The sequence below is a fragment of the Sminthopsis crassicaudata genome, chromosome 4, assembly GCF_048593235.1.
Source record: "Sminthopsis crassicaudata isolate SCR6 chromosome 4, ASM4859323v1, whole genome shotgun sequence".
Taxonomy (NCBI): Eukaryota; Metazoa; Chordata; class Mammalia; order Dasyuromorphia; family Dasyuridae; genus Sminthopsis; species Sminthopsis crassicaudata.
In genome coordinates this window covers 292,973,664-293,000,536 of record NC_133620.1, presented here as the reverse complement: position 1 = coordinate 293,000,536, position 26,873 = coordinate 292,973,664, and the positions used below count along the sequence as shown (strand labels likewise).

At 35.6% G+C, this 26,873-nt stretch overlaps 1 protein-coding gene across 5 annotated transcripts; it reads left to right on the top strand.

Moving 5' to 3' along the window:
• Positions 1 to 3,725: 3,725 nt before the first annotated feature.
• Positions 3,726 to 26,140, top strand: MOG (myelin oligodendrocyte glycoprotein). 5 transcript variants are annotated; one of them, XM_074311502.1, is made up of 8 exons: positions 3,726 to 3,921; positions 5,327 to 5,674; positions 17,799 to 17,912; positions 18,817 to 18,837; positions 19,352 to 19,372; positions 21,326 to 21,442; positions 21,783 to 21,803; positions 23,781 to 26,140. In XM_074311502.1, exons 1-8 carry the CDS (start codon positions 3,831 to 3,833, stop codon positions 23,792 to 23,794), a joined length of 747 nt encoding a protein of 248 aa, XP_074167603.1. In that variant the 5' UTR covers positions 3,726 to 3,830; the 3' UTR covers positions 23,795 to 26,140. The 5 variants fall into 5 exon arrangements, with proteins under 5 accessions (XP_074167603.1, XP_074167607.1, XP_074167606.1 ...); XM_074311506.1 differs by lacking the exon at positions 21,326 to 21,442; XM_074311505.1 differs by lacking the exons at positions 19,352 to 19,372; positions 21,326 to 21,442; positions 21,783 to 21,803 and having other exon boundaries at positions 18,817 to 18,874.
• Positions 26,141 to 26,873: the final 733 nt, after the last annotated feature.

Below are 26,873 nucleotides of genomic sequence, written 5' to 3'. Positions count from 1 at the left end.
AATTTCTTACCATCTGTAAAGAGCAATAATATTCATATTGCTTCTCTGAAAGGATTATTGTGAATAGAGCACTTTGCAAGCATTAAGTATCATGAAATGGAAGAAAGTATTATTGGCTGAGAAGTTTGCCTGGACCGTAGTCAACAAAAGGAAGCTACTGTAGATTCTTGAGAAGCAATATATGGTATAGTAGGAAGAGCTTTGACATCTGTGATTCATTCAATGCAATGAGTTTCAGTGTCTTTATATGCAAAATAGGGATAACATTATTGATATTACCTAACTCAATGGGAGGGTGTGAGCAGAATACATTTAATTCTATAGAAATGTGAACTGTTGTTACTGAGAGATGAAATGATGGAGATTTGAAAAAAAAATCTATCCTGATGGTGATCTAGTCCATTGCATTCATTAAAATTAGCTGGTGTTTTAGAAACAAGGTTCCAGAGACAGAGCTAGGCAAAATCACAAAGGAAGCAAGATTTATTTCTGCAATCCCTCACCACCCTCCCCAGACACCTCCTCCCAACAGACACATTCAGAATCTCCTCCATTTAATTGCACAAACTATAATTCCCTCCAGACAATCTCAAAATGCCTGGTCTTTCAAGTTACCTTGTCTTTCAAGTTACCTCAAGTCAGGAAGGGAGTTACTACTACCTTAGCCTGATTTAGCTTAATGTGGGGACACTTCTAGACAATCTTTGAGTCTTAAAAAAGAATGACAGCCATTCAAAATAACAGTCGATAGTATAAAATATTTGGGAATATATCTACCAAAGGAGAGTCAGGAATTATATGAGCAAAATTACAAAACACTTGCCACAAAAATAAAGTCAGATTTAAATAATTGGAAAGACATTCAGTGTTCTTGGATAGGCCGAGCGAATATAATAAAGATGACAATACTCCCCAAACTAATCTATTTATTTAGTGCTATACCAATCAGACTCCCAAGAAACTATTTTAATGACCTAGAAAAAATAACAACAAAATTCATATGGAAGAATAAAAGGTCGAGAATTGCAAGGGAACTAATGAAAAAAAACTCAGAGGAAGGTGGTCTAAGTGTACCTGATTTAAAGCTATATTATAAAGCAACAGTCACCAAAACCATTTGGTATTGGCTAAGAAATAGACTAGTTGATCAGTGGCATAGGTTAGGTTCACAGGGCAAGATAGTGAATAAAAATAGCAATCTAATCTTTGACAAACCCAAAGATCCCAAATTTTGGGATAAGAATTCATTATTTGACAAAAACTGCTGGGAAAACTGGAAATTAGTATGGCAGAAACTAGACATGGACCCACATTTAACACCACATACTAAGATTAGATCAAAATGGGTCCAAGATTTAGGCATAAAGAACGAAATCATAAATAAATTGGAGGAACATGGGATGGTTTACCTCTCAGACTTGTGGAGGAGGAAGGAGTTTGTGTCCAAGGGAGAACTAGAGACCATTATTGATCACAAAATAGAACATTTTGATTACACCAAATTAAAAAGTTTCTGTACAAACAAAACTAATGCAAACAAGATTAGAAGGGAAGTAACAAATTGGGAAAACATTTTTACATTTAAAGGTTCTGATAAAGGCCTCATCTCCAAAATATACAGAGAATTGACTTTAATTTATAAGAAATCAAGCCATTCTCCAATTGATAAATGGTCAAAGGATATGAACAGACAATTTTCAGATGATGAAATTAAAATTATTTCCACTCATATGAAAGAGTGTTCCAAATCACTATTGATCAGAGAAATGCAAATTAAGACAACTCTGAGGTATCATTATACACCTGTCAGATTGGCTAAGATGACAGGAACAAATAACGATGAATGTTGGAGGGGCTGTGGGAAAACTGGGACACTGATGCATTGTTGGTGGAGTGGTGAAAGAATCCAACCATTCTGGAGAGCAATCTGGAATTATGCCCAAAAAGTTATCAAAATGTGCATACCCTTTGACCCAGCCATACTACTACTGGGCTTATACCCCAAGGAACTACTAGAGAAGGGAAAGGGTCCTGTATGTGCCAAAATGTTTGTGGCAGCCCTTTTCATAGTGGCTAGAAGCTGGAAGATGAATGGATGTCCATCAATTGGAGAGTGGTTGGGTAAACTATGGTATATGAATGTTATGGAATATTATTGTTCTATAAGAAATGACCAACAGGAGAAATACAGGGAGGCTTGGAGAGACTTACATCAACTGATGCTGAGTGAAACGAGCAGAACCAGGAGATCATTATACACTTCAACAATGATACTGTACGAGGATGTATGCTGATGGAAGTGGATTTCTTCAACATAGAGAAGAGCTAATCCAATTCCAATTGATTAATGATGGACAGAACCAGCTACATCCAGAAAAGGAACACTGGGAAATGAATGTAAACTGTTATTTTTACCTTCTGAATCCAATTCTTCCTGTGCAACAAAAAATTCGGTTCTACACACATATATTGTATCTAGAATATACTGTAATATATTTAACATATATAAGACTGCTTGCCATCTGGGGGAGGGGGTTGGGGGAGGAAGGGAAAAAATCTGAATAGAAGTAAGTGCAAGGGATAATGTTGTAAAAAATTACCCATGCATATGTACTGTCAAAAAAATGTTATAATTATAAAATAAAATAAAAATTAAAAAAAAAAAAAAGAATGACAGGAAGAAATTCTAAAAAATTAAACCCTAATATAGTAGAATTTCTGATGTAGTAGTCCTAAATACAAGAGTTTGTGGAGCAACAAGGCCTTCTCAAAGCCCTTCAAATCATACATTGTAGACATAGAACTGACCCTCTATAACCACAGTGTGTGGAAGAACAAGGGAAAGAGAATAGGAAAAAAAAAATGGAGAAAGCAGAGAATAAGCAAGATGCTTCCTGGGATCTCCAAAATAATGAAAAACAAGCACAAGTCCCAATATTTTCTGCCATTTTTTATTGAGAAATCTTCTGCTCTTCCCTGCCCTTCTCCCCACTGTCATTGCCAATGGATAATTTCAAAAAGATCTTTTTAAAAGATCTCCTAGCAGGGACATAACAGAAAAGTGATTTTCAATCAGCTCTCAGATATAATAACACACTTTAAAGTTTAATCTATATTATTGATATTTTCTCCATCATTTCTAAACACAATAAATCAAGTTCTGATTTTTAGCACAGAATGTGCCTTCTAATTTCTGAGATATAACACTGAAAATTAAACAATCACCTCCTTAAGTCATTACAAGCTGGCTCCAGCAAACACACCAATGTCTCTCAGAATATACTTTCTTCCATCTCCTCCCCATCTACTTCACCTAACAAAACAGAAAGAGAAACTTAGATTTTAGATGATGTAATTTACTGAGATATGAGCATGATGACTTTTTTTTAGCTTCTGTAGGCTTCAGAAAACCTTTGTCAAATCCAGTAAGGATTCCCAGCTAATTACTTATAACTTTCACAGCATCCTAAGCAGGCCACAGGGAAGAGGGCAGAGAAGGGAAATTTCATTTGGCAGATGAGATGCCTAAGCCTCTGACAAGTCAGAAAATTCAGTACCAGGCAGTGTCTGTTCCATTCCTTCGATAGGAAGGAGGAGAAAGCATTCCATCTTCCCTCCTTTCTGTAGCTCTTTTGTGTTGGCTCTAGGGGTTATGTGGGCCAATCCCATTGGCACAGCTGCAGTGTAAGAAGGGAGGGGTGGGGGCAATTGGAGTTGAACTGCTTTCTAAAAGCATCCCTTCAGAGTTTTTCAGTAGGCAGAAGGGACATGTGTCTGAGATTCTGTACTTTTTTAGTTTTCTATAATTTAGTTCCCTGTTTCCGGTGTCAATGGAAATGTGGAATTTGCCAGGATCTTCTTTGCCTGCCTACCTCATTTCCTCCTTCTTCCTCCTTCTCCAACTTCCTTCCAGCTACTCAGGTAAGAAATTCTGTTCCTTTTTCTTCTCCAAGGAGAACTCTAGAATTGAGATCCATTTCTTCATCATGTTTGAGAGCTAACATTCCAGTCCACTAGTTGCTTTCTTTTTTAAAGCAAAATCCTTTATTAGACATAGTAAAGAGATTTTTTAAAAAGAAAAAAAAATAAGACACAGGGTGGTCCCTGATCCTCAAATCTAATGGGAGAGGATCACCTCCCTTGGTAATCTCCCAGTCCAATACACATAGTTTTTACCTTTAGGAAGCTTATTGTTTGCGGACAAATATTATAAACCTGTAAGAGGATTTGTAAAGTAATCAATAATAAAGTAACACATATTAAAAATATTTAATAATGTAGTGAATCTGAATCTGCATTTTGAAAATGCAGAGTAGAGATCAGAATGGGAATAAAGTAGGATGTTTTGCTGTAGGAGAGAAATGAAGTGTGTTTGAAAGAAGAAGGGAGACATAAATTAATAAAGGAGGGCATCTAAAGTGGGCAGGATTATATGAGCAAAGTCTTGAAGGTTGAAATGGAGCATGAAAAAGGAGTAGATTGGATAAGATAGAGTAGAGAGGCTGAACTGGAGAAAAAATGAGAGCTGTTTGATGGAAAGGAGCAATTAATAAAAAGACTCTTCAGGACACCTGAATATCGGGGGCGAACAATACTGTTGAAGGAGGCCATAGGAGAAGGGAAGATGATCCTAAAGATCCAGCATGTGAGATTCTCTGATGAGGGAGGATATACCTGTTTCTTCCGAGATCATTCATACCAAGAGGAGGCAGCAATGGAGCTGAAGGTGGAAGGTCAGGCATTATTTGAAATTAAATGCTATAATTTTGGTAACTAATATTTTATTTTGAAATTTCATTCATCTTCTAATAAATGAATCAATGGAGAAACTGAGTAGTAAGGGCATAAAAATACAAAATAGCAAATAATTGCTCTTCAGGATAGAGCACCAGCCTTGAAGTCAGGAGGACCTAAATTCAAATCTAGACTCAGGCACTTAACAGTTCTTAATTGTGTAACCCTGGGCAAGTCACTTAATCCCAATTATCTCAGAAAAAACAACAACAACAACAACAACAACAACAACAACAACTCTTCAAATTTGGTCTAAGGAGTTTGAATTGAAAGAGGTAACCAAAAAAGCACTCCAGTTTCTGAAACAGCAAAAGCAATTATTTAAAGCCAAAAAATCACAAGACATCTTAATCCTTGGAAATTGATAGAGACAGAGAGACACAGAGAGGGGGGAAAAAAAAGTAGAAGTTTAAGATCCCTTTCTAGATCTTAAATTCTGTCTGACAATTTAGCACCACCTTCCTTCTGATTGCCTCTATACTGAAATTTCACTTATTTTCCCTTAATTATATCTTCTTGATTCACTGAACAGGACAATTCTCAGTGATAGGACCAGCTCATCCAATCCGGGCCTTGGTAGGGGATGAAGTTGAATTACCATGCCGACTTTCACCTGGTAAGAATGCAACAGGAATGGAGGTGGGCTGGTATCGCCCTCCCTTTTCTAGAGTCGTTCACCTCTACCGAAATGGGAAGGATCAAGATGGAGAGCAAGCACCTGAATATCGGGGGCGAACAATACTGTTGAAGGAGGCCATAGGAGAAGGGAAGATGATCCTAAAGATCCAGCATGTGAGATTCTCTGATGAGGGAGGATATACCTGTTTCTTCCGAGATCATTCATACCAAGAGGAGGCAGCAATGGAGCTGAAGGTGGAAGGTCAGGCATTATTTGAAATTAAATGCTATAATTTTGGTAACTAATATTTTATTTTGAAATTTCATTCATCTTCTAATAAATGAATCAATGGAGAAACTGAGTAGTAAGGGCATAAAAATACAAAATAGCAAATAATTGCAAATATAATCAGTTTACAATTATTTATATCAATATAGGCTGAACAAAGCCACAAATCATTCAAGCAACCGTTTTCTCTTTTTTTTCAAAATGTGTTTTTGTTCTAATTTGTAAATGAATAATGATAGAATTCACAAGACTTCAATCCATATGCTACTCAAATTTTGTCACAACAAATGCTATATAATATCAAGTTATTTTAGTGGAGTTGCATGTTATTGAGAATATTACTAGAAATTATGTTATTAATCTGCAGGAACTATAGACAAAAATAAATTTAACATATAGTTTCTCTAGAGGGAATTAACAGATAAAAAGAAATATTTTGAATCTAGTAGAAGGAAAGGAAGGAGTCATACCTATATCTTTCTCCTTCCCATTCCCTGCACCATTTATTTTTAGCCAAGATTTTATTTCTTTGGTTCCCATTATTTAATTTCCTATTATGAAAAATCTAAAAACCATGTAAATATATTCCTTTTTTAAAATGTTATTCAAGATTAAACTAAGAGGCAATGATCCTTTAGAAAAGGATAGCAAGTACTAGTATTTTGGATATAGAAATGCTGTTAGGTCTTCTACAAAGAAAGTGCCACTAACTTTGTATTAAGTAAAATCAAATTCTCTTCACACAAGATAATGCTTTCCAGACTTTTGCAAATATCAGCAGAAATTATCTGGCATAAAGACTTGGGATCAGGATAATTTAGTGTAAATAGGGATTGATTTGGAGTAAGAGAACCAGAGTTTGAATGACAGTTCTGTTATTTATTACTTGTATGATCTTAGACAAGTGACTACAATTCTCTCTACCCCAATTTCATCATTGTAAAATGTGAGGTTTGAACAATATGATTCTCTTCTAACTCTTAATTTCTGATATAGATTTTTCCTAAATTGTAAAATGTTACAAGGTAAAGACAGTGTGAAATAGTAGATAAAGCACTAAATTCAGATTGAGGAAGACTAAAGTTTAGAACCAAACTCTTACAAGGTTTAAGTGGACAGATTATTTAATTCTCTGAATCCATTTCTTCATTCTCACAAAGATTTTGTGAAACTCAAATGAGATCATATTCTCCTCTGTCCAGGTTTTTGGGACAGTGTTCTCTGTCCTGTTCTCCTCCTACTTGAGTACTCCTAAATCTCCTTTAGATCTTCATCTAAGTCATGCTGGCTAATCCAGTTATCCCACAAGGCTCTATTCTGGGTCTTTTTCTGTTTTGTTTTGTTTTTTCAACATAATTTCTTTTGGTGATCTCTTTAACTCTCAGGGATTCAATTCAACTCTCTTCTAATGATTCTCAGATCTAGTTATCTAGCCCTACTCACTCTTTTCTTCCTGTCTTGCATCTCTGACTGCCTCAAATAGTTTGCAGATTTCTTAAACTTGTCATCTCCAAAATTAAACTCATTATCTTATCATTTTATCTCTCAAGCTTTCTCCTCTTCCCAACTTCTTAGTTACTTTCACTGGCACCACTATCTTCCCAGGCAACCAAGATTACAATCTAGGTGTCAGTCTTTTTATATGCAGCCCCTTCCCAAATACAATCAGTTGCCAAGTTTTGTCCATTTTTCCCTTCTTAATAACTTGCATATATTGCCTTCTCTCCTCTGATATGCTACCACCCTGGCTCACTCTCATCACCTCATACCTAGACTATTGCAATAGCCTTTTGGCTAGTCTCTCTCCCCACCCTAGTCTATTCTCCACTCAGCTTTCAAACTGATCTTCCTAAAGTGCAGGTTTCAACATGTCAGCTCCCTCCTCCCTATTCAATAAACTTCAGTGGTTCTCTTTCATCTCCAAGATTAAATATAAAGTCTTTTGATTGGATTTTAAAGCTTTTTCATAAACTGACCTCCCCCTCACTTACCTTTCCAGGTTTTTACATTTTACTCCCCCTTCCCCTGGATACCTTCTGCTTTTCCTCATACACTATATTCCATAACTTTACTCAGTCTCTTGGCTTCCTTCAAGTCTCACCTTAAAATCCTTCCATATGTAGGAAACTTTTCCCAATCCCTCTTAATTTTTTTTCACTTGGGGTTAACTTGCCCAGGGTCACACAGCTAGGAAGTGTTAAGTGTCTAAGATCAGATTTGAGCTCAGTTCCCCCCGAATTCAGGGCTGATGCTGTATGTGATGAGGTTTGAATCCCCTCAGTTTCCGGTGGTGGTGAGATTAGTGGCAATAAGAGAGTTGTTTAAAATCCCCTTTTAATTGGCTGCAGGTTTAAAATGAAATTATTATTTCCAAATTATTAATTGCAAAATGAAAGTTTATTGTTGGATAGAAACCAGTTTGCTAAGAGACTGACCTCTATAGTGGCAGAGTCCTATTGGGAAATGAAATTTTACACTGATCAGCGGGCAGGGTCCTAGCAAATTGCTTGGGCTTTCTGCAAGGAGCTGAACTGAAAGAAGCCTGCTATATGGGCATCTTGGTGGGGATCTGGGACAGCCTGAGCTGATCAAAGCAGGATTTCTCAATTGAATGAGAATTTAGAATTTCAAAAAGATCTATGGGAGTTGGTTTGCCCTTGAATAGTATTGCTTCTCTTATCCTAGGAAGATGGAGCCTTGGGAGATCCTGATCTCAGATCAGAAAGTGGACACAACACAGTTTAGTGATAATCTTAAAGGGAACCCAGCTTCAGAGTGATAATCTTAAAGGGAACACAACTTCAGTAAAGGGAATAATTTCCCTCCCTCTTCATATTCACTCTACCACCTAACTGCCCCTTCCTCTTAATTCTAATGCTGTTTCTCTATTAGTTATTAATCATCTCCAATTTATCTTGCATATATCTTATTTGTACATAGTTGCTTGTATATTGTGTTCCCCTATTAGACTATGAGCTTCTTGAAGGTAAGAACAAGGTTTTGCCTTTCTTTTGCCTTTCCCATTCCTTAGCATACTTCCTGGCACATATAGTAGTAAATGCTTGTAATGATGTATAAAAAGTGCTTTGAAAACTTTAAAGTTTAAAAAGTTTTAAAATATCTCCTTTGATATACAAACCCAAATAGTCCTGCATAATGCTTGGAGGAAGTTTGACAGGATGTTAATTCTTAAACTCATATATAAAATGGATCTTCAGAACATTTCTCTTAGCAGATCACTTCTCTCTTGAGAATTCTCTCAAGAGAATCTGTCTTGGTGTTTTCCTTAACAATAAAAGCTTTTTACCATAGCCTTTGAGTTTATCCTTCCCTGTGAACTCCTGCCTTGGAGAACAAGGAAACCTCATCCATTCCTGCCTAACCTTTTCTTAGGTACCCTTGCCCCCATCAGTTTTTTTTTGAAAACTTTTCTACCATAAGACAAGATGGGCATAGAGAAGAGATACTTAAAATGTTAAGGCATTTAAAATTCATGCTCATGATTTTAAATTGCAATCTGTATCTTTTTTCATTTAGTTATAATATAAAAACTATATATGGGATATCAAGTAAATGACAAAGATCCCTTAATGGATATTTCATTAACTTCTGGTTATATAAAACAAAAAATAACCAGTATCTTATTTATCCCCATTTAAAAATAATTTACATTTATATAAATATATTTTGAAAGGGGGAAGGATGAGATGGGATTACATCTTTTAAAAAATATAGTTCTATAATTATTAAAAACCATTGCATTTATTAAAAATATTCCTCTGAGTTGCGTAGAAAAATAAGTAGGAGGGATCATCAGTCAGTCATTCAACAAATATTTATTAAAGACCCACTATATGCCACACACTGTTAGACAATGGGCATCAAATAAACAAGTCTCAAAGAGCTTACCTTTTATTGAGTATTTATGCATATATGTATTTACAAATTAATAAATAGAGAGGAAAAGAGGACAACTGCTAGCAGATGTATCAAGAGAAACTGATGTTATTTGGAGCAGATGTATCAGGGAAGGGAATGTGGAATTTGAGGTGTCTGCCATGAGGTAGAGGTAAGGAGAGAGTGTGTGTCAGGCATGTGGGGTTGATGAGAGTTAGGTAAGGGGTACCTAGATGAAATTAGGGTTAATTGAGGTCTAGTGGCAGGTTCGGGGTACAGGGAGTCAAATAGAGCTCCCCTGCAACACCTTTGGATTTGGCTCAAGGAGAAGGAATTAAATGAGGTCTAGTGGCAGCACAAGAGTCCCCTATAAAGGAATTTACAGGCCCAAAAACCTAGATTAATAAAAAGGTTTATTTGGGGTTTAGAAGTAAGGGTAAAGGTAGAAAGATGCTAGGGTCAAGGCTGGCACTAGGCGGACAGGAACCCTTGGCATGGCCACCGTAAGGATGCCATGTTTGGGGCTCTTGCAAAGAGTGGGCTCCAGTTTCCCTCTTTTATAATGGGGGGCTTTTGGTGAAGGGGTCTGTGGGTGGAGTCCCATGTTGGCTCCTAGCTGGTTTCAGCCAGGGTTAGAATTAGAATAGACATCAATGGGTTTTTAGATAAGGAGGAAGCTGTTTGTGGGGGTTGGGGAAACCTGAGCAGATCATTAGAGTGGGGACTGGGACAGCCCAAGTTAGCTCAGATCCAGTGGGGGCTGGGAAAGCCTGGATATCTCCCATTGGGATTCATGGGGGCTGGGAATTAGAAAGGAATCTTTAACCCATATCAAGATAACCAGTTGTGAAAAGATGGAAGAGAAAATATTTTGTGTGAGGGACAGTAAGATAACCAGTTTGATTAGACCATACATAAAGCACAGGAAGAAGAAGAATAGATAGATTTTTAAAGGCTTTGAAAGCCAAAAAGAAGAGTATATATTTCATCCTAGTTTATTGAGTAAGGGGAATGACATGGTCAGATTTACCTGTACTAAATTAAAAAAACATAGAAAAAGACTTGGCGTAAGATTTCATTCAAATTTACTTTTCGTTTCCCCTTCTTTTATTGAATCAGGGCTTGGATTCTTTTTATTTTTTACTTTTTTCCATTTTTAGCAGGCAAATCATTTTTTTGTTTTCTTGGTTAGTCATTTTGATTACTTTTTTGCTTCCTTTTAGATTTTTTTTATTTCTAGATTTATCCCTCTCTGCTGCTTTTTTTTTTTTTTTTTTCTTTTGCAGGGCTGAATTTAGCCAACAACCTTGGAAACTCTTTTTGGTGTCTTCCTTGTTATCATCTCCATCTTGAATTAAAAGGTTCAGAATTCCCAATTCAGATGGCAGTACCTGGGAGGGTAGGTTTGAAAGGTATTAAGGATGACTGCAATGCAGGCTTTTTCCAGAGTCCAATAATATTCTGTGGTTTGTCATTTCCACAACCTGAGTGACAAATGCCCCCTAGATCATTTGGTGTCCCAAATTTTGTTTCAGAGTAGTTAGCTACAAGGATAGCAAGATGGATTTGGGGTCAGGAAGACATAAGAGTTAAAAGTCCAATCTGAGACACTTATTACCTTGTCAAACTGCACAAGTCTTTTAACCTCTTAGCCTTGGTTTTCTCATTTGTAAAATGACTGTGATTGCATCCACCTATCTCAAGAGAACTCTTGTGAAAGTCCAATATGTAAAGTATTTTGTAAATTTGAAAGCATTATACAAATATTCATTATTAGTTTAATCAGTGGTTTGAAAATGTTTCTGTCCCAGCTGCTGGGTGATTATGATTTGGAGAGAAGAGAGAGAAATTAAAAAGTAAATGCTATTCTAGAACAAGAAAAAAGAGTAGTGAGAATTTCAATAGCAAGAACTACCTCCTACTCTTCTCTTCCCACTTTTGGTGCAAAGCATTACATAATTATGTTCTTTTGTATAAAAAGTGTGACTTGTATAGTGACCAGAAGCAGCATTGCTTCTATAGGCATGGATATGGCTCTTAATAAATGCAATGGAAAAATAGTGTGTGGTAAAGATTCACTATACCCAAACCAACAAAGCTCTATTTCTGTGTGCTCCTTTAGAGATATGGAAATAGAAATATAATAAAAAGTCTTATTTGTAAATGTGTTCTGTACAGGTGAATTTGAAGAGATACCATACCGCAAAGTATTTTGCAGCTTTTCCAGCTGCTTGCTCAGTTCCTCTCCTCTATGCTCTCTGCCTACAGGAAGGTTGCTCATTATTTTGTTTTTGAAAGGCTCCCCCACTGGGCTATATAAACTGCATGCTAAATTAAGAATAGAGATTGTTCTGGATGTTAACAAAAAACTGCATAAAGTAAAAGAGCCACTGATTAATAATAAATGCTTTGCTAGGATTTAGTGCTAGAAGAGACCCTAGAAACCTAGAGACCTAGGTAATTGAGGTTAAATGATTTGCACAGTCATATTTGCACAGTATTAAGTGTTAGAGGTCAAATTTGAACTCAAGTCCTTCTGAATTCAGGGGTCTATCCACTGTGTCATCCAGCTGCCCCTATAGAGAGCTTTTTATTCCAATCTCCTAATTTTATAGTTGAGGAAACTGAGGACCAATGAGATTCAATGATTTGCCCTTGATAATAGGGAAGTAACAGGCAGAGAGCCAAATCTTCATAGTCTTCATCTTTTTTTTTTTTTTTTACTTTTTAAACAACTAAGTAAGGAACTTATAAGAAACATTTTACTTTTGAGGATATTAGGTCAAAGAAAAAGGAAGTGAATGACCTGTAATCCCAGCCACTTGTCAATGATAATCTCATTAGCTGTATTCTCTTCTTGGAAACAGAACAAAAGAAATTTAAGCTGTAGAGAGGAGAATTTTAAGAAACCTATAATGTCATGATACAGGTATTTCCTCCCTCAGTGAAATAATCTTACTCATGCCTTCTCTGTGAATTTCTTCTCACACTTTAAACCCTCCAAAAGGAACCCACCCAACATATTGGATGAGTTCTTCTAGATTTTTTTTTTTTTTTTACATTTTACAAGAATCAAAGGAATACAGTATATACAACTGTTTTCTTCTACTGTTTTCACTTCACCAGTGCACCTCCTTTTCTGATCCCTGGTGATATTTTTATACCACTTTTGGGGGGAAGGGTAATTAGTCATAAATATGCTAAACACTACCTGCTATTTGAAATATTTTGCCATTGGCCCTTGAGTCATTTACAGTTTTTATTCTTTGCAAATTGTGATGTTCCATTGTTTTTCAACATACATTATCACTAGAAGAACATTTAAATTGAAAAGATGAGTTTTTGGACCAGACATTAGTTTGGAAGTATACAATCATACAAGTGCAATCCCAGTGAGGTTTCTTTTTCTCATTTAATTCTTTCTTCAGCTCTGTCTATGTGTTGTTCCTGATAGATACATACATATATACTTACACACATACATACTTAGATGTGTGCATGTATATACATATAGATATATGCATTTAGTGGGCTAGTCATCAACAATATTATTCAATCTCTCTTTTAATTTGATTATCATTATCCTCATTTTAAAACTTGCTTGCCTCAGTTTCCTCATCTGTAACAGGGATAATAATAGAGCCCTATTTCTCAGAGTTGTTGTGAAAATCAAATGACATCATAATTTTTAAAAGTTCTTAACACAATACCTGGCACATAGTGTTTTGTATGTGCTAGTTGTTATTACTAGTATTATTATTAAACAGTGGTAAAGTAACTCCCCAAGGTCATACAGTTAGTGAGACTGGACTTGAACTTGGGACTTCCTGACTCCAGGTTCAAGCATCTATCCATAACTCTCAATTGTGACCCCCCCACTGATAAGATTTTTCTATTTATACAACCAGTCATTCATAATAATACACTTTTAAATCTCAAACATAACCATTTTTTAAGAAAAAAGGTAAAAGAAATAATTATGCTACTTTACATAACATGAGTTAATATATTTAAGTTTTTTCAAACCTTAAAGCATTATATAACTACAACTTGTCATTATATATAAAATTAAGCACATATATGATAAACTATATTACATTTGATCCTGTTCTCCCGTCAATGTGTTCAGTATGTATAGGGAAAAGTAGGTGCACACATAGGAATCTGTCATAGAAGCAGACGATAGAGGAAAATCTTTGTGATTGGTTAACTTATTCTGAAATTCAAACTTTAATGTAATTAGTCTTTTCAGGATCATTTGGACAACAAAAAATTATTTTTCTGTTAACTGCTTGTCTGCTGGTCCTTACCACTCTCCAACTAAATAAATCCTCTATAAGTTCTTACAATTTACAACCACACTTAAAAGGATATTTTAGAAAGTGTTAACTTCAATGTGAGTAGCAATTGCCTTTATGCCAGAGTACTAAGCTCATCAGACGGGCTATCTCTATGTTCATTCACCCAGATGTTCTATCTTCTGAAGAGAACAAAACTCACAGCAGTACATTCCAGTTGATCATTTTAAATCAAGGCAAATAAATCTGGGCAAAAAGTAGTTGCTCTGGGTTTTTGCTTCAAATTTTCCTCAACCATAGATGGCAGCAGAGTTCAATAAGCACTTAGGAGAAGCTTCATCTCTTGTCAATAACTATCCCTGCAGCTCTTAGTCAAGGTAATCAATTCTCTTTCTCACCAATCAAGAATCAGTAGAAGTCTGTCAGCTGACCGATTCTAACTTCTAGAGCTCTTACCATACAGTTTTTTTTTAATTTCTCATTTAAAAAAAAAAATTGTAGTAATTAAACCATTGGATGCAAACTGCAATGAGACATTTTCGAAATTGAGTAGAGATACTATATTCGGGGAAGCTAGGTGGTGCAGTGGATAGAGCACCAGCCCTGAATTTAGGAGTACCCGAGTTCAAATCTGGTTTTAACACTTAACACTTCCTAGCTGTGTGACCCTGGGCAAGTCACTTAACCCCAGCCTCAAAAAAGAGAGAGAGAGAGAGAGGAGAGAGAGAGAGAGAGAGAGAGAGAGAGAGAGAGAGAGAGAGAGAGAGAGAGAGAGAGAGAGAGAGACTATATTCCCATGCAGATGTAAGTCTTCAGTATAGTCCAATATATCCAATACAATTGTGTCCTTGAACCTGCATTTTTTGTATTCACTTCTGTTCATTTTTAATAATAATTCTTTTTCTGCCTCTTTAAAGCATCATCACACTGTCCACAAACAACATATTCCACATAATTCATATAGTGATTTGAGTTTTTATATTTATACCACAATTTATTTTCTGTCCAAAATAACTTAAATCCCATCTGAAAGCTGTTTCTTTACATATATACCTCGCAAGTTTTTACTGAAGCAAAAATTTTCCTATTTCCTTTAAACATCAAAATATTTTTCTATAAGAGCAGCAATAGCTTATATCTTTTTAATAGTTAAAATAACTTTTCTTCTTCATTTCCTTCATTTCTTTCATTCATTCATTTCCTTCTCTCCTATCTCTAAACAACTTTACATGAATGGCATATGAATTCGCATGAATCTTCTTAGTGACAGTATACCAGAAAATGGATTATGTATTGTAATAGTAACATATTTCACCAGGAGTCACAGAATTCCAGAGCAGGAAGAAATTCCACTAAATTATTTGAGAAGTGGTTACACAGTCTCTGCTTGATCTCAAAAAGAAGGAGCCCACTTCCCTTCCCTTCCCTTCTGGATTGCTCTGATTATTAGGAAGTTTTTCCTAATATAAAGTCTAAATTTGCCTCTTTGCAACTTCTACCCATTGCTTCTGGTTCTGTTATCCGGAACCAAACAAAATAAGCCTAATCTCTCCTGAGATGTGATCTCTTCTCTAGACTTCATACCTCCAAATCCTTCAGCCAGTACTCATATAACATGAACTCAAAACCCACATTATTCTGGTTACTTTCCTCTGCATATTCCAGAGTATCAGTACCTTTCCTCAAACACAACATGAAAACTCTATATGGTGTTCCAGATATGGTTTGATTAGGGCAGAGTACAGTGGAACTATCACCTCCTTATTCCTAGAAGCTATGTTTCTACAGCCTCAAATCATAAGTTTTATCATAATGTTGACTCATTAAAATTGTAGTCTAATAAAATTCTTAGATTTTTTAAAATTGCATTTAAATACTCCCTGTGAACATCACCTTCTGATTCTCTAATAAAATTATTAATTATTAATAAAATTTACATTAAAGTTGTTGAGTATCAAAGTATATGCTTATTTGATTTGGAAATGTATAAGGTGCATAAAATACTTTGCAAACCTTAAAGTGCTATCTAAATGTCAGCTACAAAAAGAAAAAGGAGAATTTCTTTAGCTCTTCATCCCATGCAATAGAAAGCGGTACAAAATCTGCAGGTATCTTCATGGTGGGGAATTAATTGAACAAGCATCTATATTATGTGCTAAACACTGCATAAGTACTTTATAAATATTCCTTTGATCAAATATGTTCTTTTCATTTATGTTCACCAATAAGATGACATGCCATAAGTATAAGTTCCAAAAAAGAAACTAGGGTGGAAAAGAGATTATAATAGGAAAAAAAGAAAGGAAAGGTAAATGGGGTAAATTACAAGGTACAAAAGACCTATTACAGTTAAGGGAAAGAAAGGAGGAGCATGAGCATTGTTTGAACATTAATCTCACCAGATTTGGCTCAAAGAGGGAATATCATACATACTTAGTTTAGTATAGAAATTTGTCTCATCCTACAAGGGAGTAGAAGGGAAAGGGGAAAGAAAAGGGGGAAGCTTATAGAAGGGAGAGCAAAAGTAATAGGGAAAAGCATAAGAAAGGTGGGAAAGGCTGAAACAAAAGGGAGAGCAGATTGAGGGAGGTGGTGGTCAGAAGCAAAACATTAGTGAGGAGGGAAAGAAGAAAGAAAACTATAATTTGAGAAAAATAGGATTGCAGGAAATAGTAATTTTAACTGTGAATGTGAATGGGATGAACTCTCCCATAAAATGGAAGCAGATAGCAGACTGGATCAAAAGCCAGAACCCTACAATATGTTGTTGACAAGAAACATATTTGAAGCAGAGAGATACATACAAAATCTATAATGCTTCTGCTGAAGTAAAAAAAAAAAAAAAGCAGGGGTAACAATCCTGATCTGAAATCAAGCAAAAGCAAAAATAGATCCAATTAAAAGATATAAAGAAGGAAACTACATCTTGCTAAATGTTCCATAGATAATCAAGTAATATCAGCACTAAATATATATGCACCATATGACATAGCATCCAAATTCCTCGAGAAATTTAAGTGCAAGAAGAAATAGATAGCAAAACTATACTAGTGGGTGATCTCAATCTCTATCAGAACTAAATAAATCTAACAAGAAAAGAAATTAAGGTGGTGAATAGAATTTTTGAAAAGTTAAGTATGATAGATCTTTGGAGAAAACTGAATAAGGATAGAATATCTTCTCAGTGGTACATGGCACCTATACAAAAATTGACCATGCATTAGGATATAAAAACCTCACAATCAAATGCAGAAAGGCAGAAATGATAAACGTATCTTTTTCATATCATGATGCAATAAAAATTACATGTAATAAAAAGGACCGTAGATAATAGAATAAAAATTGATTGTAAACTAATCTAATTCTAAAGAATTGAGTGGATGAAACAATGACATATAAAATGATATATCTAAGTGTTCTATGGTTTCCTTAGTTTTCCTAGGCATGAAAAACATTCCCTAGACTATCGCCCTGCATTCTTTTACATCCTAGATAAATTCCCATCATCTACAGGAAGCCTTTCTTTGCAACTCTGATTAGACTATGAACTCCCAGAGTACAAGAAACATGTTGTTGAGTTTTTTTCCCTTCTTTGTATCCCTGAGCAATTAGCACAGTTCCCAACACATAATAGTTGCTTAATAAATGCTAGTTGACTGACTGAATTTAGATCTCTTACATTTATAAACAATATGAATTTAGACCAGTAACTTCATTCAGTTTCTGCATTTGTAAATAGTTGGAGCAGATGACTTCTAAAGGACTCTCTAGATTTAAACATTTCCTTTCAAAAGGCAGGAAAATAAGTGAAATGATCTTTTAGGATCTCTTGTGGCTACAGTAGCAGTTTTAGAACTTTAGATTGCCAGGAAACTAACCTTTAGTACTGTTCCCTATTTCAGATCCTTTTTATTGGATTAACCCTGGAATGCTGGTTCTAATTGCTGTCCTGCCTATTCTTATCCTGCAAATCACTATTGGCCTTGGTTTCCTCTACATGCAGCACAGACTGAGAGGTATTATAGTACATGATAGATAATGAAGGAGATCGATATAATGGTCAGTAAGCTGGGAAAATATATATATTTTATTCTTCAAAAATGGGGTCATTAGAATTTGTTTGGTCATTATTTCCTATGTATCCCCTATGTACAAAACTCTAAAATGAACAATTATACACTGAAACAAAAGGAAAAGATATGTTCTTGATGTTGGCAAAATTATGAAATAAACAAAGTTTGCTTTGTCACAATCCCAGTTTTCAGTTCAAGTCTTTTCCCCAGCTAACTAGGGCTTTGCTTTCCACCTGACTCCCAATCTACTACTCTCATATTCTATCCCTTAATATACCTTATTAATTTTGGAATCTCCCATTGTGTCCTACTTAAAAATCCTTTTTAATGAAATCAAATTGAAGTTCAAAGGCAGGGGTGAATATGTAAGACTGGCAAATATCTATGAGCTCTTCAAAAATTTGTGCTGTATCTGCTTTTAAATCTATATTACTGACATTTTCTCAACCACTTAAGTCTGAACATTCAATAAAACAATAAATCAAGTCCTAATTTATAACTTTTGTCAATTTCACAGTTGTAAATGCTCACACTGAAAATTTCAGAATTGGCTTTCTCCAGTTTGAGCCGGTTCCAGCACAAAAGTATGGGTTTTTAGGCTTTAGCCAAAAAGACAAAAAACTGAAGCAGTATGTTGTATGCTCCTGAAGTCACATTTCATAGTTGTGGTCTACTTCTACCTGGTAGAAGCCTCAACTCGCAGCTCTTGTTATATTCATTAAGACATGAAACAAAAACAAAAACACATATCAATCAATACAAATGCTATATGGGAAGAAGAAATTATCTTGGGCTCAGTCTCAAAATAACACAGGAATCAACATATATTTCTATCTCTGTATTTTAGGTAAACTCCAAGCAGAGATTGGTAAGTTCTGTGTATCCTTATTTCATTGTAGTTCCAAGTGTGAAATTGGAAATCTACCATCAGTCTTAGAAACTATCTTGTTTCATTCAATTCCAGTGGGGAAGGGGTAAGGAAGGTGAGGACAGAATTTGATTAATGTTGATGTAGATGCCCTGTAGATGCTGAGATGATTCATAGTCTCTCCAACCCTCCTCCATAACCCTGAGTTCACCAACACATTTTGGAGTAGTAGAAAGAATTTAGAATAAAAAGACAAGTTCTTTCAGTTTAGAAAATTATTTTTAAAAACTCTCGATGGTCTTACCAGAGGTCCTTCTCATCCAATCCACTCCCTTTAGAGAAAACATTTTTTTTCCTGGACTCTATTTCCAAATTACTTCCTCTCTCTCAAAATTGAATAACTCCAGGAATAATTAAAAGAAAATAGATAACAGATTCCCTAAAAAGAGAAGCAGTCTGGACCTGGTGTTTATCAAACCTAAATTAATAACTTTTATTCTTCTTTGTGTTTTAGAGAATCTCCACCGAACTTTTGGTAAGTTCGTTTCTCTCTCTCTCTCTCTCTCTCTCTCTCTCTCTCTCTCTCTCTCTCTCTCTCTCTCTCTATCTATCTATCTATCTATCTTTATCTCTATCTCTCTCTCTATCTCTCTCTCTATCTCATCTTTCCTGTATATATTTCAGGCACCAGTGAGATAGAATCCCTGGCAGACAATAAATGCAAGGGGCTTGATGGTAGGAAATTGACATAAGAACACAGTTATTTCCTTATTGTATTTCATTCAACAGATTTTACATATATATATATATATATATATATATATATATATATATATATATATATCATGAAGGAGATCAATATAAGGTCAGTAAGCTGAGGAAAATATATATTTTACTTTTCAAAAGTGAGGTAGAACTTGGTTGGTCATTATTTCCTATGTACAAAACTCTAAACTATACAGTGAAACAGAAGGAAAAGATATGGTTCTTGACACTGGCAAAATTCCAGTGCCAGTTCTGGGACCTCTCATTGCCATGATATTATATGTCACTTTGAATATATAGCACTGCACTGATCATTGGGATGGGGTTAGATGGGATGTAAAGAAGGAATATAAATATGATTATTCCACACCAACAATGTAGTCTAAAATTTTGTAAATCAAAACAAACTGGCTCCCTATAACACAGTAAAGACATGGAGCAAGGATAAGAGATCAGAATGGAATGGACTTAGTCAAAGTAGACTTTTTGGAGAAGGAAAATCTTGAATCGTATCAAGTATGGGATTTTAATCAGCAAAGAAACAATAGAAGAGGAAACATTAGGTGAACAAAGGTGCTATGTACTAGCTGAAGCAAAGGAATCATATGAAGAAGACTCCATAAGGTTAAGAATAAGTCATCCTGTGACTTGCTTATTACTGGTCTTAGAATCGGGAGACCTGAGTCTGTATCCTATCCTGTTCTGAAACTTATTGGCTATGATCTTGGACAAATCATTCTGTCTCACTGGATTTCAATTTCATCACCTCCCAAATCACACAGTCACTCAATAACAATTATTAAGCTCCTAATATGTGCCAAAGAGGGATCTAAACTAGTGGTATCAAAGTCAAATAGGACTAAATTAGAAAACCACAAATTAACATTATCAATGTTATATTGTATTTTTATTTCGTTAAATATTACTCAATTATATTCAAATCTGGTGAGTTTTGCAGGTCTCAATGCTATTCATGTAAGGGAATTTGTTGCTGGGACAGGTAGGTGATACAGTAAATAATAGTTCTGGGTCTGAAGTCAGGCGGACTCATCTCCCTAAGTTCAAATCTAGCCTCATTCACTTACTAGCTGTGTAACCCTGGGCAAGTCACTTGATTCTGTATGATTCCGTTTCCTCACCCATAAAATGAGCTGGAGAAGTAAAGGATAAAACCACTTCCGTATCTTTGTCAAGAAAACCACAAATGGGTTCATGAGAGTCAGATGTGACTGAAAAATACCACCACCACTACCACTACTGAATTACATTTGAATCTGATTTGGGGGATTTTTGTAGGTCTCAATGCTGTTCATAGGCAGAGAGTTTGAAAACTCTTATCTGTACTAATTGTTGCTAAGGTCCCTTCTGAATTCAAAAGACAGAAGCATAACTGTGGGCCGAGTAGATGAAAAAAGAATTGAAATGGTACCTGAGCTAAACTTTGAAGGCTAGGTAAGATTTTGATAATTTGATAAATTTTAATTAATTGATAAATAGGTTGGGAAAGAATTTACATTTGATATGGTTATTATAATCATGCTTAGAAATGTGGAATAGGTCACTGAAGAAAGTTCCAGTTATCTTAATTGAATCCCTTCACAAAAATTTGAATTTTTTTTGGGGGGGGAAGAATTAAGGTGGAGTTACAGAGTCACAGGATAGTTTCCAAAGTCTCTTCCCTCACTGAGATTCTGTCATTCTTATCCTGTGATTCTGTATTTAGATCCCCATTTCCTGAGAGTGCCTTGCTGGAAGATAACTCTTTTTGTGATAGTGCCAGTTCTGGGACCCCTCATTGCCATGATCATCTGTTACAACTGGCTGCATCGAAGATTAGCAGGTAGACTGTCAAAGTGGGGAACTTAGTGGCAATCAAAAGTAGAATCTCTTTAAATGAGGTGCAGAGGAAAGCTGGGACTTGGGGCCAAGATTAAAGAATATTGGATTCTCAGAAATGCACACAATATATACATGTGATTCCCTAAGGGTCCTGGGAAATACTTGTGAAAAATAAAAGGGCAAACATTTCTAGATTCTTGAGTGGAAAGATAGCAAAGCTTGATCTTTGACTATTCCAAAAAGACAGAAGTCAGGGAGGCTTTTAGAAAAGTCAGCCCAACCTAAGAATTATCTAAACAAGACATTTGACAGTGACCTGTTTGTTTCTCTTTCTGTTTTAGGACAATTCCTTGAAGAGCTAAGTAAGTTCCATGTTCCTTCCCATCTATGTGTCTCAATGAGTTTTGATTTTACATTTTCCCATCCACATCTCCTCTCCTCCAGTTCATTCTCCTGAAGCTTGGAGTTCTAGTTCCCAGAGGAATCCTAATATCTACAACAGGGATTTTTCTAGTATAACTTTTTCAGTGCAGTACAATAACAATACAGCAGGGTTGTTTTTTTGGGTTTTTTTGTTTTTTACTTAATAATAGCTAAGATTTACATGATGCTTTAAGATTTACAAAGATCTTTATATATTGTATCATTTGATCATCACAATAATCTTGTGAGGTAGGTGCTATTATTACTCCCATTTTCTAGATGAGGAAACTGAGACTGAGAGAAATTAATTAACTTGGCCAGAGTCATAAAATTAATGACTGTCTATTTTCCTTTCCTTCACTTTAGATGACTCCTCACAAAACCAGAAAGAAAAGAGTAAGGAGACATTTCTAGGGGAGGTGAAGACCCAGACTCCCTTTCCCTTAATTCCTCTATTTTAGGAATCTATTACTTAGGTCTCTTTTTGTAATAGTAGCAAATTTCATTCAATTTAGGGTTATAGATTTAGAGCTAGCACAGACTCCCTCATTTTATACATGAGAAAACAGAAGCTCAAATAAGTGACTTACCCAATGTCACAAAGGTAGTAAGCATATTTCTCATTAGAGACAAAACCCTTAGAAAAATAATTGGTTGCTTCTTTTACCATTCTATGCATAACTAGCTGTGTGTGTCCTTGGACAAGTTACATAATCCCAATGAACTAAGTTATTACTAGTGAAGGTCTCTCCTGGATCTAAAATTATAATGTTTCATTTCTACACAATTCATAAATTACCAAATTCTTACAACTGCCCTATTTTTCCTGACATTCTCAGGAGAGAAGAAGGAACCCAAAAGGACAAGCAGGCATGGAGTCCTAAAAACAATCAGCACATTAGAAAAGAGATCCTACTCTAGATTAAAGCAATCCTCCTATAGATAGATAGATGAACATAATATGCAAAGTCTAATATGCAAAATTCTCTCTGGTTCTGTAATCAATGCCACTGAAAAAGAGTAAATCACTCAAAAAGCATTCATTAAACTTTCAAAAATGTATTATATTATTTTTCTACTTATATATTTATATAATTAATTTTTATTACAGCATTTATTTTATTTTTATTACTATTTATTTATTATAGTATTTATTGCTATATGTGAAGCACTGTGTTAAGCACTAGGGAGTCAAAGAAAGGCAAATACCCTCAAGGATGTAGAGAGAAAGTGATATTTGAGTTGAGTCTTGAAAGAACCCAGAGAAGTCAGGAGAGAGAGGTGAAAAGGGAAAAAGAATTCTAGATATGGAGAACAGCCAGTGAAAAGGTAATGAGATAGGCGATGTCATGTTTGAGGAGACAACAAGGCCAATGTTACTGTATCATAGGATATATGGAAGGAAATATTGTGAAATAAGTATAGGAAGATAGGAAGGAGCCAAAGAACTTTATATTTGATCCTTGAGATAAGAAGCCATTGGAGCTTGAATAAATGAGGGAGGTAACAAGGAAATGACATGGTGGGACTTGTACTTTAAGAAGTTCACTGTGGCATCTGAAGAGAGGCTATATCTCAGTGGGGAAAGACTGGGATATGAAGATTTGCAGCAGTCCAGACATTACAAGGCTTCACTAGGATGGTAGCTATAAGAGAAGCGGTGTCATAAAGGTAGTAATGACAAGATGAAACAACAAATTTAATATGAGGTGTTGAGTGCAAGTGAGGAATTGAGAATTTAGCCAGTTTATGAGCCTGAATAACTAGGAATATGGTGGTGGTACTCTACAGTGACAGGGAAGTTAGGAATAAGGAGTATTTGAGAGGAAAGTTATTGAGATCTATTTTATGGAGTTTGATATGTCCATGGAACATCTAATTCATTATGTCCAAAAGAAGTTTTCTTCTTCTTTTAGAATACCCCTTTTGAGTGATGTTGGCCTCCCTTTGAAGCACTAGTGAAGAGGATGACCAGCTTGATTCTTCACTTGGAGGGCAGGTCACTGGCTGCTCTATAAGAGAGATGCTCCCTCTAGCACTCTTCTTCCTCAAGATTCCATACCCAGTTACTGAAGACAGAAGACATTCACATTGACATTTGTGGAGTCCTTTCTGGATCTCAGGTCCAAAACAAGAAGGATTCTTTCTTCTTTCTGTTCTCTATTTTTACTCCTAACTCTCTTTTTTTGTTCTATCCTTCTCTATCTTGTTTCTTTCTGCAGTTTCCTTTTTCTTTCCATTTCTATCACTCCCCTTATTTTCTTTGCCTTTCCTTCACTTATGATTCTTCCTTCTCTGTCCTCTTCTTGACCCTTTTCTCCAACTTGACTGCCATTTTGGGTATGCTATCCATTCTTTATATCCTCAGCATAGTTCCAAACTCACTTTCAAGAAATATCCCCAGATTTTCAATCATTCCAATTCATCCCTTAATATATATTGATTTTTTTCTTTGTCTTACAAAATCAATTTGTCTTACAAAATCTTTCATCTTATACTTCTAAGCTACTATATGACAACTTTTCAATTTTCAAAATTTTCCTCCTTCCCCAATAGGAATGTGTGATTTTTTTTAAGATTTAAGAAATGTATATCTAATGCTTTGTTTGAATGTCATCAAACACTTATATTTTGAATGACACAAACAATGACTAACCAATATTGTTGAATCACAGAGCTTTGAAAGCCACAATCCCTGGCCTTCACCCAATCTATTCAAAGCAGATGTTCTATCAATCCTTTAAAAGGAGATATCCCACAATATCTGTTGGCACTTAGTGCCATGGATCCTTGGTCTTTATTGCCATGGTGTTCTTCCTTACAAAAACTACATTTGGATTTGAAAGACTTGGAAAAGGAACCTGACTCCTGGATGGACTTTGATTCCCCCCAAAAAAGAATTTGTGAGCTGGACATAAGAACTGAGAAAGCAAGAAACTTAGAAGCTAGAGAGAAATGTAATCATGGGTTGGAAACACAATGCTAAGGCAGGACAAGGCCAGTTGTTGAGAGAAAAGCCATGAGCCTTTACTTCAATTGCAAGAGAGAAAGCTGCAGTGCCAGGGATCCACAGCTTGGGGTTATGCATACCAGCCAAAGAATGATGGCTGATCTAATGACCTTCTACATCCTAGCAAGGCCACTTTTCTTCACTAGCATGAAGTACCAGTTTATTCATCTCTTATCTGTTATTTTTAATTTAGATTTGATTTACCAACTCTGTTGCCCAGCAGAAGTGCTAAACAGTGTATTTAAAGCTTTATGCAAATATAACATAAGAGAGAACATCTCTTATTTTAGGGGGATGTCAAGTTTGGCTTACATTGGGAGCATAGGAACTAATTTAGAACAAAGTGACAGAACAATATTGACCTGCTATAAGACTAACAAATAAATTTGGATTTCATATACCCCTTTGCTGCCAATATTGCTGTCCAAAATTAGCTCCTAAGTCCACACTCAGTCCAAACCAAACTTTCCATATCCCTAAAATAAGGAATGCTATTTATCGTATCCATTATTTCAAAATCTTAGATAAAGTATACATGGATTGATTTTTCTGCTGGCCATCAAGATTTCTTAGCAAATGAAATCTAAATTGAAAATAACAGATAAAAAATAAACCAGTTTACATACTCACTGAAGCTTGGATAAACAGTTTTACAGGAGGTGAAAGAAGTAACCTGATTTGTTTCAACTATTCTCATTACCCTGAGCTACAAATGGCTGATACTGCCAGTCTTGACTACTGAGAACAGTGTGATTTCAGCCCAGGATTAATGCACACTTTCTGATAGGTTCTTATGGTTTCTCTCTCAGCAAGTGCTCCAACCCTTTGCCTCCTCCCTGCAATCTCATTCATCTTTGAGGCCTCTGTGTCTCCTTGCTTCTTGCTCTGTTCTTCAAGCCTCTGTCCTTTTACTTCTGGCTACATATCCTTTTTCCAAAGATGGGGTTTAACATGGGAATCAAAAATATTTTCTGTCTGATAGTCAAGTTTCTCCCTGAACTCTCTGCTCCAAAGGCAGGTTACACTTAATGACTGACCTGAGTAGTTAAGGGAACCTAGCTTTGTACTATGCTTGAAGAGAAAACATGAATGTCATATCTTGAGATCATAAAGAACTTGCTATTGGGAAATTCAGTCATCTCACTAAAAGAAAACAGGTTCCTCTATGTCTAACACATGACACTCCTGTTGAACAAGGACATTTAACTTGGATTGGAGTCCATGAACTAAAAACATTAATATTTTAATAAAAGTATTTCTATGTAATTGGTTTTCATTGTAATACTCTTATGTTTTATGCATTTAAAAACATTATGCTAAGAAGGGATTTATAAGTTTCACCAGATTGCCCATAGAGTCCATGACACAGAAAAGGGTAAGAGCCCCTCCTGCTTTTAGAGGAACAAAATCCTCCTGGGTAAACTGCCACTTCCTCAAAAATCTAAGGTTCTTAGATGGCTGAAATAAGGTGAAGGGTGATCCAGGAAACAAAAACACCCTATAATCAAAGAAAAAGATGATAGAATAAGAAAGTTAGGAAACATACTTGGATAAAGGGTTCGGAAGAGATAAAATGAGGGAGTATAAATGACAAGCCATGAGAAAGTAACAATTCCTGAGAAATCCTAAGGCTACCAGTCCTCAGGAGTGACACAAACAATGCTGGCCAATAGCAGTAATTTAATACTGATTCTATTGGTTAGTAAGCTAGAGAACTCAATGTTGGAAACTACCCCACCCCTACCACTCTGAAATTGTACCTCTAAACTATACTATTAACATATCAATCTAAACTTTGTTTCTCTTGTAATGCCAGAGAAACTGAGGCAAGATAAAGATTAGAGAGTTTTTAATATTTTATTTGAAAGGGAGAGATTTACTGGGACCAAATGGATCCATGGTTTGGTCCCAGGGTTGAATGAGACTAACACCAAGAATCCAGCAGCCAATGTGAGTTCTCAATGACATATATATATACACACATGGCTCAGCTAAAGAC

What these genes read in the sequence shown, in the direction of transcription:
- MOG (XM_074311502.1), top strand. Translation starts at nt 3,831, where the DNA reads ATGGAAATGTGGAATTTGCCAGGATCTTCTTTGCCTGCCTACCTCATT. An exon ending in ACTTCCTTCCAGCTACTCAG is followed by an intron (nt 3,922 to 5,326) that starts GTAAGAAATTCT and finishes TTCACTGAACAG; the next exon opens with GACAATTCTCAGTGATAGGA. An exon ending in CATGCAGCACAGACTGAGAG is followed by an intron (nt 17,913 to 18,816) that starts GTATTATAGTAC and finishes TCTGTATTTTAG; the next exon opens with GTAAACTCCAAGCAGAGATT.